Genomic DNA, 12,425 nt, shown 5'->3' on the forward strand with positions numbered 1-12,425 from the left:
CTTCTGGATTTCCGATCGATCTTCAAGCTTTGATCTGCACAATGTCCATAGCCCTCCGTTCTTTGCATGTTAATATATCTAAGTATCTAAAAGCCTCTTAAGTACCTTTATCATAAGTGCCTCCATCATTGTTCCTGGCAGCACATTTGAGGCATTCACATCTTCACACATCTCCTTTGGACAATCCCCCTCTCACATTAAAAGCATAGAAACATAGAAAATAGGTGCAGGAGTAGGCCATTCGGCCCTTCGAGCCTGCACTGCCGTTCAGTATGATCATGGCTGATCATCCAACTCAGAACCCTGTACCAGCCTTCCCTCCATACCCCCTGATCCCTTTAGCCACAAGGGCCATATCTAACTCCCTCTTAAATATAGCCAATGAACTGGCCTCAACTGTTTCCTGTGGCAGAGAATTCCACAGATTCACCACTCTCTGTGTGAAGAAGTTTTTCCTAATCTCGGTCCTAAAAGGCTTCCCCTTTATCCTCAAACTGTGATCCCTCATTCTGGACTTCCCCAACATCGGGAACAATCTTCCTGCATCTAGCCTGTCCAATCCCTTTAAGATTTTATACGTTTCAATCAGATCCCCCCTCAATCTTCTAAATTCCAACAAGTATTAGCCTAGTTGATCCAGTCTTTCATCATATGAAAGTCCTGCCATCCCAGGAATCAATCTGGTGAACCTTCTTTGTACTCCCTCTATGGCAAGGATGTCTTTCCTCAGATTAGGGGACCAAAACTGCACACAATACTCCAGGTGTGGTCTCACCTAGGCCTTGTACAACTGCAGTAGTACCTCCCTGCTCCTGTACTCGAATCCTCTTGCTATAAATGCCAGCACACCATTCGCCTTTTTCACCGCCTACTGTACCTGCATGCCCACTTTCAATGACCGGTGTATAATGACACCCAGGTCTCGATGCACCTCCCCTTTTCCTAATCGGCCACCATTCAGATAATAATCTGTTTTCCTGTTTTTGCCACCAAAGTGGATAACTTCACATTTATCCACATTAAATTGCATCTGCCATGAATTTGCCCACTCACCTAACCTATCCAAGTCATCCTGCATGCTCTTAGCATCCTCTTCACAGCTAACACTGCCGCACAGCTTCGTGTCATCCGCAGACTTAGAGATGCTGCAATTAATTCCCTCATCCAAATCATTAATATATATTGTAAACAACTGGGGTCCCAGCACTGAGCCTTGTGGTACCCGACTAGTCACTGCCTTCCATTCTGAAAAGGTCCCGTTTATTCCCACTCTTTGCTTCCTGTCTGCCAACCAATTCTCTATCCACATCAATACCTTACCCCCAATACCGTGTGCTTTAAGTTTGCACACTAATCTCCTGTGTGGGACCTTGTCAAAAGCCTTTTGAAAATCCAAATATACCACATCCACTGGTTCTCTCCTATCTACTCTACTAGTTACATCCTCAAAAAATTCTATGAGATTCATCAGACATGATTTTCCTTTCACAAATCCATGCCGACTTTGTCCGATGATTTCACTGCTTTCCAAATGTGCTGTTATCACATCCTTGATAACTGACTCTAGCAGTTTCCCCACCACCGATGTTAGGCTAACCGGTCTATAATTCCCTGGTTTCTCTCTCCCTCCTTTAAAAAGCGGGGTTACATTAGCCACCCTCCAATCCTCAGGAACTGGTTCAGAATCTAAAGAGTTTTGAAAAATTATCACTAATGCATCCACTATTTCTTGGGCTACTTCCTTAAGCACTCTGGGATGCAGACCATCTGGCCCTGGCAATTTATCTGCCTTTAATTCCTTCAATTTACCTAACACCACTTCCCTACTAACATGCATTTCCCTCAGTTCCTCCATCTCGCTGCACCCTCTGTCCCCTACTATTTCCGGAAGATTATTTATGTCCTCTTTAGTGAAGACAGAACCAAAGTAATTATTCAATTGGTCTGCCATGTCCTTGCTCCCCAGCATGTCCATCAATATTGGATGTTTTAACCCTGGGAGAAAGATATAAGCATTCTACTCTGTCTATGCTTGATATCATCGTATAAACTTCTGTCAGCCTCTGCCACTCCAGAGAAAACAACTGAAGTTTGTCCAGCAGCTCCTTATAGCATATACTCTCTAATCCAGGAATCATCCTGTTCTGCACCCTGTCCAAAGCTTTCATATCCTTCTTCCAATAGGGTGACCCAAACCACTTTATAAACAGTTTTTGTGTTGGCATCAGGTTTAAGGTGAACCCATTAACTAAACAAAACAGCAATGTTTTTTCGATGGACAGGAAGATCTATGAATCTGTTTGGAGGTGCAGGTCAGACATAACTGCCAGTGCCACATGGGAACATGGCGGTCAGAAGTGCAAGCATCTAACCAAGTGGATCTGTGTTTGCTTGTAGGGAGAGCCTGGTCCACTAGGGCCTGTAGGACCACCAGGACCTCCTGGACACATTGTGAGTATTACTAGTGTTTGCTCAGTGGGCTGTGTCTGTCAGGGATCCCTTGATGGAATGGCTTTTGTGGTTCTTCTCACCCCTATGAGGAGCCTGGTAAAACAGGGAAGCTGCCACCCCTCCTTTTATCTTCCCTGCTGTGCTCTGAGAGGCCTGAGAAAGAAGAAACAGCCTCTTGTCTTCTGTCCCGAGAAGATGCAACCTCTGTCCCAGTGACCCCAAGTCTGGTCACGCACATCTCACACAACAACTGGAACCTGAATTATTGAGCACTGAACGGCTCATTCAACCCTCCGAGATGCTGGATCTCTCAAAGACTTTTCCAGTTATTCCCACTCTTTCCCCATTGCCAGCATCATTTTCCTGTCCTGAGAGTTATCCAGTTCCCTTTGAATAAATGTTCATTTGTTTCAGAGAGCACGTTGTACACTACAGTTTGAATGGATTCCTAGGAAGATCCAGGACCACCCCAAACTAAGACAATCTTTTTGGTGTAAGAGCACGAAAGATTATTACCCACTAGTGCACCCCCTCCAATCTACAAGGCCAGACACTCCCCCACCATGCTGACCAGATCATTGCCCACATTCACCATGCCCAGAGGTCTGTTGAACTTCTACCTCCCTATCCTTGGGCAATTGTGAAACATAGTGAAGCCGCCACTGCTACACTCAGGTGAAACATACCACTCAAAGCAGGCTTTCAGCCTCTATCCATGGGAGCAGCCAAGAGTCAATGAACAGACAGGATCCTGCATCCTTTAGAGCAGGCTCCAAGCCAGTAAATGAGCTGATGCCAACTTTCTTCCTTCTTCTCAGGGCACGGCTGGAATTCCAGGAAGCCCAGGCCCAGCAGGACCACCAGGAGTGGTGAGTTGAGACAAGTGACCCATGCTCCCCAGTCATTAACACATCTCTCTCCCTCTCTGTCCTACACCCTCTGTTTCCACCCTCATTTCTCCCAGACCTGCCCTCATGAACTTTCACATTTCATGCCTTTGCTCACACCTTTCCTCCTCTGACTGTTTATGCTTCCAAATTTGCTGTTTTATAGGGAACAAAGGGTGATCAAGGGCCGATGGGAGAAAGAGGTCTTCCCGGCATGGCAGGATCCCCTGGTCCCCCTGGACCACCAGGGTTAATGGTGAGTATTCTCCACTGTTGCCCCACATGCCCCCGCCCCCTGCTCCCCCCCCACCCCCCGCTGCCACTTATCAGCACTCCATATCCATATCGGGACAGCATGGAGATCAGGTGGACGGCATTATCACAGAGTGAGGGGTGAGCTTTTGTATGGAGATCTTGCCTCATCTGGTATGACCCTGGTGTCACATTCTGGTCAGGTCTGGACCTCCTCCTGATTTACTTACCTTTGGGATGTAGGATTACAGCTGCATAGTGTTTATGTTGGCAAAGATGCAGTAATGCGGAGATAAAAGAGGCTTAACTAGTTCACACTAGACAAAGACCCCATGCCTTTGTGTCTCATTCCCAGCAATCAGCCTGGACTGGCGTTTGCTCTGGTTCCTGTGCACCGGACACCACTGGTGGCCTTGTCCACATTGCGGACAGGGCAGGTCACAGCACGGAGGTGACCTGGAGGTTGGTACCAGCTCATTTATACGGCTCACTGCACAGGCTACCTGCTGCACAAGAGGCTGAGTGCCATGCCTGAGAGTGGATGCAGTCAGGGCCCAGTGTGGTTCTTTCATTTCAATAGAATAAATCATGGTCATCAGAAATGAGAGGGAAAAGTCATACAGTTAGTCAATGAAACTCTCCTGTAAAGTGTGCAACAGAACACTCTGGGGCACTTACTGACTGCTGTCTGTGTCTTCTTCCGTTCTTTCAGGGAGAGCCTGGTGGTGATGGTCCAATAGGAAAAGAGGTATGTTGTCAAAAATATTCCAGCGTCAGGCAAGAGTGGCATTACCGGAGAATAACAGAAAGCTGGAGGGTCTAAGCTCTCCAGGATATGAAGCAGTGAGAAGTTCCAGCAAAACCGATACCTGCAAAGCTGTGGTGTGAAGCATTTCCCCTGCTTGAGTCTCTCCAACGTACTCAACGTAACCCATTCCAGTAAGGAGCCCACATCAGGAAGTGTAGGAGGATTGCCCTCAAATACAACATCCCAGCAGGACTGTTGCTGCATTTCTCTTGGAATCCAAGGCAAAGCTTTTATGGTTTTGTTATACAGCCAGTTTTCTAGCAATCACACATGTAGATCCTCAAATTGATGATACAGAAAAGGAAATGTCCATAGATCCTGTATGATTGCACCCTGTCCAGGCTCTTTGACACAACCATCTCACTCGTCTCATTCCTGAGGTCTCCACAGCTACCCAGGAGTTCCACAGAAACAAAGAAAATAGGTGCAGGAGTAGGCCATTTGGCCCTTCGCTCCTGCACCGCCACTTATTATGATCATGGCTGATCATCCAACTCAGAACCCTGCACCAGCCTTCCCTCCATACCCCCTGATCCCCATAGCCACAAGGGCCATATCTAACTCCCTCTTAAATATAGCCAATGAACTGGCCTCAACTGTTTCCTGTGGCAGAGAATTCCACAGATTCACCACTCTCTGTGTGAAGAAGATTTTCCTAATCGCAGTCCTAAAAGGCTTCCCCCTTATCCTCAAACTGTGACCCCTTGTTCTGGACTTCCCCAACATCAGGAACAATCCCCCTGCATCTAGCCTGTCCAATCCCTTTAGGATTTTATACGTTTCAATCAGATCCCCCCCTCAATCTTCTAAATTCCAACGAGTACAAGCCCAGTTCATCCAGCCTTTCTTCATATGAAAGTCCTGCCATCCTAGGAATCAATCTGGTGAACCTTCTCTGTACTCCCTCTATGGCAAGGATGTCTTTCCTCAGATTAGGGGACCAAAACTGCACACAATACTCCAGGTGTGGTCTCACCAAGGCCTTGTACAACTGCAGTAGTACCTCCCTGCTCCTGTACTCGAATCCTCTCGCTATAAATGCCAGCATACCATTCGCCTTTTTCACCGCCTGCTGTACCTGCATGCCCACTTTCAATGACCGGTGTATAATGACACCCAGGTCTCGTTGCACCTCCCCTTTTCCTAATCGGCCACCATTCAGATAATAATCTGTTTTCCTGTTTTTGCCACCAAAGTGGATAACTTCACATTTATCCACATTAAATTGCATCTGCCATAAATTTGCCCACTCACCCAACCTATCCAAGTCACCATGCATCCTCTTAGCATCCTCCTCACAGCTAACACTGCCGCACAGCTTCGTGTCATCTGCAAACTTGAAGATGCTGCATTTAATTCCCTCATCCAAGTCATTAATATATATTGTAAACAACTGGGGTCCCAGCACTGAGCCTTGTGGTACCCCACTAGTCACTGCCTGCCATTCTGAAAAGGTCCCGTTTATTCCCACTCTTTGCTTCCTGTCTGCCAACCAATTCTCTATCCACATCAATACCTTACCCCCAATACCACGTGCTTTGAGTTTGCACACTAATCTCCTGTGTGGGACCTTGTCAAAAGCCTTCTGAAAATCCAAATATACCACATCCACTGGTTCTCCCCTATCCACTCTACTAGTTACATCCTCAAAAAATTCTGAGATTCATCAGACACGATTTTCCTTTCACAAATCCATGCTGACTTTGTCCGATGATTTCACCGCTTTCCAAATGTGCTGTTATCACATCTTTGATAACTGACTCCAGCAGTTTCCCCACCACCGACGTTAGGCTAGCCAGTCTTTAATTCCCCGGTTTCTCTATCCCTCCTTTTTTAAAAAGTGGAGTTACATTAGCCACCCTCCAATCCTCAATCCTCAATTCCATGATCAGATACTTTGTGCATTTGGGCTGCTTTCTGCATTTGACACCTCACGGGGAAACTGCTACATGTGGTTTATTTCATTCATCACGAGTGAACACGAGAATAGAAAAAAAAATGAGATTGGACTAGGACACTCAGCCCCTCAGCTATGCCTCACATTCAGTGCTACTGATTTATCACTCCCAGGCCTCATCTCTTTCCTATCCCCAGTGGCCCAAATACCCAAATCTTTTAAGATGCATTTATTACATAGTCATAGTCATACTTTATTGATCCTGGAGGAAATTGGTTTTTGTTACAGTTGCACCATAAATAAATAGTAATAGAACCATAAATAGTTAAATAGTAATATGTAAATTATGCCAGTAAATTATGAAGTAAGTCCAGGACCAACCTATTGGCTCAGGGTGTCTGATCCTCCAAGGGAGGAGTTGTAAAGTTTGATGGCCACAGGCCAGAATGACTTCCTATGACACTCTGTGCTGCATCTCCGTGGAATGAGTCTCTGGCTGAATGTACTCCTGTGCCCAACCAGTACATTATGTAGTGGATGGGAGACATTGACCAAGATGGCATGCAACTTAGACAGCATCCTCTTTTCAGACACCACCGTCAGAGAGTCCAGTTCCATCCCCACAACATCACTGGCTTTACGAATGAGTTTGTTGATTCTGTTGTTGTCTGCTACCCTCAGCCTGCTACCCCAGCACACAACAGCAAACATGATAGCACTGGCCACCACAGACTCGTAGAACATCCTCAGCATCGTCCGGCAGATGCTAAAGGACAGTCTCCTCAGGAAGTAGAGACGGCTCCGACCCTTCTTGTAGACAGCCTCAGTGTTCTTTGACCAGTCCAGTTTATTGTCAATTCGCATACCTGCTCTTTAAATACCCTGAATGATGCAGACTCTGCAACCCTCCAAAGTAAAGAATTCCAGAGATTTTCCACATGCTGTGAGAAGTTGTTCCTTGACACCTCAGTTTTAACACCCTTAAGTCTTGTAACTATGCCCCTTTGAGACTTTTCCTCCAGTGAAATTGATTCATTTCTGTCCTTCGTCATCTTTAGAATATTGTAAGTTTCAGTGAGATCTCCCCACTTCTAAAGATCTAAATCCTTCAGCTACCTTTGAGAGGACAGCTCTCTGATCCTCAGAATTAGCCCAGTGTCTTTCCTTCAAACTGCCTCTAATACTTAATCCTTAAAACAGGACTAAAACTGCATTTCATTACAGGTATGATCTCGCCAATACCCTGGACTTCACAGCCCTCTTGTAAGAAAAGACAATTTGCCATTTACCTTCCAAACTATCTTCTACCAGTGCCTCTGCAACTAGGCTCATTCAGCCTATTGTCTCTGAGGCTCTGCTCCCATCCACACCAGGTTGATGGCTCGTACCTACTGCCCTTTCTCTCTCAACACACACAAAAAATGCTAGTGAACGCAGCAAGCCAGGCAGCATCTACAGAAGGAGGTACAGTCAACATTTCGGGCCGAGAACGTTTGTCAGGACTAACTGAAAGAAGAGCTAGTGAGAGATTTGAAAGTGGGAGGGGGAGGGAGAGATCTGAAATGATAGGGAAAGACAGGAGGGGGAGGGATAGAGCTAAGAGCTGGAAAGTTGATTGACAAACGGGATACAAGGCTGGAGAAGGGAGAGGATCATGGGACAGAGGGCCTAGGAAGAAAGAAAGGGAGAGGGGAGCCCACTGTAGTGAAAGGGACAGAGGGAGAAAAAAGAGAGAGAAAAAAAGGGGGAAAATAATAATAATAAATAAGTAAGGATGCGGTACGAAGGGGAGGTGGGGCGTTAACGGAAGTTAGAGAAGTCAATGTTCATGCCATCAGGTTGGAGGCTACCCAGACAGTATATAAAGTGTTGTTGTTCCAACCTGAGTGTGGCTTCATCTTGACAGTAGAGGAGGCCGTGGACAGGCATGTCAGAATGGGAATGGGACGTGGAATTGAAATGTGTGGCTACTGGGAGATCCTGCTTTCTCTGGCGGACAGAGTGTAGGTGTTCAGCGAAACGGTCTCCCAGCCTGCATCGGGTCTCGCCAATATATAGAAGGGCTTTTTCACCCTTTTTTTCTCTCTCTTTTTTCTCCCTCTGTCCCTTTCACTATAGTGGGCTCCCCTTCCCCCTTTCTGTCTCCCTAGGCCTCCTGTCCCATGATCCTCTCCCTTCTCCAGCCTTGTGTCCCGTTTGCCAATCAACTTCCAGCTCTTGGCTCCATTCCTCCCCCTCCTGTCTTCTATCATTTTGGATCTCCCCCTCCCCCTCCCCCTCCCCCTCCCACTTTCAAATCTCTTACTATCTCTTCTTTCAGTTAGTCCTAATGAAGGATCTTGGCCCAAAACATCAACTGTACCGCTTCCTAGAGATGCTGCCTGGCCTGCTGCGTTCACCAGCATTTTTTGTGTGTGTTGCTTGAAATTCCAGCATCTGCAGATTTCCTCGTGTTTGCCTTTCTCTCTCCATGTTTTGACCAGAGATTTAAAATTTGTAGTTTTTCAATCATTTGCCACCAAGAAGACCCATTACTCTACTTTTAATGATCCAATTTTTATTGTTAATGCCTGTGGTCACTAGAAGGTAGCCCTCAAATACCTGTTGTCCTTCCGCTTTTCAGGAGTGACAGCCTCCTTTCCCACTAGTACCCTTCCTTCACTGTGATACCAGCAATTCTCTCCTCTTCAGTGAAATCCCTCGAGTCTCTCAGTGTACACTCTGCCTCACAATTGTTTTACAACCCTGATTTGCACCTTCCTTGATTTGACAAGGGTTTACAATCCTCCTCTTGTTCAGCCAGCTCTGCTCCAGTGGCTTTGTTGAAATTCCATGTGGTAGGCCAAACTTTCAGTTCCTTGGACTCACTCATAGCACAGAACTAACTGGCAGTAGTGGCCTTTCCACTTCAGGGACTTTATCCATCACATCTTGTGCTTTATTTCCAAACTCTGATATTCACTGTTCTTCTCCCTTAGGGATCACCTGGTGTTCCTGGAAGTGTGGGGCCTCCAGGGGCAAAGGTAAGACATGCATGACAGGATGTTTGGGGTGTTTGAGGGGAGGTTAATGAAATGAGTTAACTCAACTCTGCTCTGAACCAATGACATGTGTAAAGGTGTTACACACCCAGCAGATGTTACTAACTCATTTGAGGAAGGCATTCATTTCACTGGCTAGGTAATGTCGTCCCTGCCCTGACGTTTGTGCAGTTCACTGCGTGAGCGTTGTCCACCCACACTGTGTAGTAACCCAGACCTTGCTTTCAACAGTTGGCGACAACACCTCAGTGTAGGGCTTCCACGCACCAGTTCACAGGCCACCACTTGCTGCTGCCCAAAACCAGTCCTGCTTAGCTCTCGTCTGAGACACAATGGCCGTGCTGAGAGGCAATTGCAGGACCTCAGCAGTGCGATGATGTGCTGCTTCAAGTGGGGGTCCAGCAGTGCCCAGGCTGGATCTGTTGGAGTAAACAAGGAACTTGTTTAAGGTCAAAATTTCAAAGTACACATGTATATGTCACCATATACAACCCTGAGATTCATTTTCTTGCAGGCAGATGCAGTAAATCCAAGAAACACAGCAGAATCATTGAAAGACAGCTTCCATCAGGACAGACACACAACCTGTGCAAATACCAAAGAGAAAAATAATAATAATAAAGAAATAAGCAATAAGTATCAAGTACATGAGATGAAGAATCCTTCAAAGTGAGTCAGTTCTGTAGGAACAGTTCAGAGATGGGGCAAGTGAGGCAGAACAGTTCAATGGGCTGAAGGGCCTATTTTGCACTGTATCTCAATAAAAAAAAAGAGTAAAATAAAGCTGAATGAAGTTATTCCCTTTGGTTCAAGAACCTGATGGTTAAGGAGTAATAACTCTTCCTAAATGTGGTGGTGTGGGCCTTGAGGCTCCTGTACCTTCTTCCTGATGGAGCATGTCCTGAGTGGTGGGGGTACCTGATGACGAATGCTCATTTGCTGCGACAGCACTCCATGTAGATGTGCTCAATAGTGGTGGGGGGGCTTTACCCGTGATGGACTGGCCTGTATCCACTACTTTATCCGTTCAAGGGCATTGGTGTTTTCACATCAGGCTGTGATGCAGCCACCCTCACCACATATCTATAGAAGTTTGTCAAAATTTCAGAATGTTCTGAAAGTGTTAAGAAACAATCAAATGTTGTGGGAGACATGGAGGAACCATGTTCTCCACCACCTCTCCCTCACAGGTTGGCCTGCAGACAGTGGTCATATTCCTGGGCCATAATCCAGAGACCTGCTGTGAAGAGGAGATGCACGTTGCAATCCCGTTAAACAGTTGGAAATGTGATTCCATGTCATTAGTGAAAAGCTGGAATGGAAAACTGGTGTTAACGTTGACCATGAAATGGGCTGGACTGAGATAAAACCAGACCAGTTCCACTAAATTCCTCCAGGGGAAAGGTGGCTGCCCTGCTGTCACAGTCTTGCCCAGTGCATCCAATGTGGACAGCTCCAAGGCAACTTCACTTGTCACTCAATTCAGAGGACACCTGAAGTGGATAATATCTCCTGGCGTTCATGAACTGCCAGAAACAAAATGAGTGAATTACTTAATTAATAGGTACAGGTCTAATTAATCCACAAACAAAGTTAACAATAATACTGTGAAGGAGGAAATCTTTGTGATGGCTTTTTGGACTTGTAGCGTGGCAGTTAGCGTAATGCCTTAGATTAGGTTATGAGGACACACCTTTTATTGTCATTTAGTAATGCATGCATTAAGAAATGATACAATGTTTTTCCAGAATGATATCACAGAAACACATGACAAACCGACTGAAAAACTGACAAAAACCACATAATTATAACATATAGTTACAACAGCGCAAAGCAATACTGTAATTTGATAAGAACAGACCATGGGCATGGTAGAAGTCTCAAAGTCTCAGGAAAGTCCCATCATCTCACACAGACGGTGAACCTCCAGCGCCGCAAACTTGCCGATGCAGCATCCTGGAAGCATCCAACCACAGTCCAACTCTGAGTCCGTCTGAAAACTCCGAGCCTCCGACCAGCTCTCCGACACCGAGCACCATTGACGCCGAGCGCTTTGACCCAGGCCCTGGCAACAGGCAATAAGCAAAGCCGAGGATTTGGGGCCTTCCCCTCCGGAGATCCTCGATCGCACAGTAGCAGCGGCAGCAAAGCGGGCTTTTCAGAAGTTTCTCCAGGTGTTCCTCCGTGCTTCTCACGGCTGTCTCCATCAAATCAGGATTGTGCACGGCCCCCTAGTTAACACATACGATATCATTCAGAATGGCCGCGTGCACTGCGTTGCACCGCCATCTTCTCCTCCCTCCCTTTGGCAGCACCGATTGGAAGATTGAGGTTCAATTAACGTCGTTGTCACCAAGGAGTCTGTACATTGCGTCCATGCCCATTTGGGTTCCCTCCAGGTGCTCCGATTTCCTCTCACATTCCAACATGTGGTTAGAGTTAAAAAGCTGTTGGCAATGGAAACACGATAACTCTTGTGGCTGCCCCCAGTGCAATCCCTGGTGATTTGATTGAGAAACATAGAAACATAAAAAAACCTGCAGCACAATACACGCCCTTCGGCCCACAAAGCTGTGCTGAACATGTCCCTACCTTAGAAATTACTCGGCTTGCTTATAGCCCTCTATTTTTCTAAGCTCCATGTACCTATCCAAAAGTCTCTGAAAAGACCCTATCGTATCTGCCTCCACCACCGTTGCCGGCAGCCCATTCCACGCACTCACCACTCTCTGATTAAAAAAAATTACCCCTGACATCTCCTCTGTACCTACTCCCCAGCAGCTTAAACCTGTGTCCTCCTGTGGCAACCATTTCAGCCCTGGGAAAAAGCCTCTGACTATCCACATGATCAATGCCTCTCATCATCTTATACACCTCTATCAGGTCACCTCTCATCCTCCGTCACTCCAAGGAGAGCAGGCCGAGTTCACTCAACCTATTCTCATAAGACATGCTCCCCAATTCAGGCAACATCCTAGTAAATCTTGTTTGCACCCTGTCTATAGTTTCCACATCCTTCCTGTAGTGAGGCGACCAGAACTCAGCACAGTACTCCAAGTGTGGTCTGACCAGGGTCCTATATTAGATTA

The 12,425-nt window shown here is 46.4% G+C and overlaps 1 protein-coding gene across 1 annotated transcript in view; it reads left to right on the forward strand.

Annotated features, from left to right (window-relative positions):
- Positions 1-2,388: 2,388 nt before the first annotated feature.
- Positions 2,389-12,425, forward strand: part of LOC140190570 (uncharacterized) — a 45,583-nt gene continuing 35,546 nt past the window's right edge. The window contains exons 1-5 of the mRNA XM_072247247.1: positions 2,389-2,451; positions 3,270-3,320; positions 3,505-3,594; positions 4,303-4,338; positions 9,274-9,318. Of these exons, the coding sequence (XP_072103348.1) occupies positions 3,529-3,594; positions 4,303-4,338; positions 9,274-9,318 (147 nt within the window). The 5' untranslated portion in view covers positions 2,389-2,451; positions 3,270-3,320; positions 3,505-3,528. The remainder of the gene's footprint in view (positions 2,452-3,269; positions 3,321-3,504; positions 3,595-4,302; positions 4,339-9,273; positions 9,319-12,425) is intronic.

Source organism: Mobula birostris, chromosome 30, assembly GCF_030028105.1.
Source record: "Mobula birostris isolate sMobBir1 chromosome 30, sMobBir1.hap1, whole genome shotgun sequence".
Taxonomy (NCBI): domain Eukaryota; kingdom Metazoa; phylum Chordata; class Chondrichthyes; order Myliobatiformes; family Myliobatidae; genus Mobula; species Mobula birostris.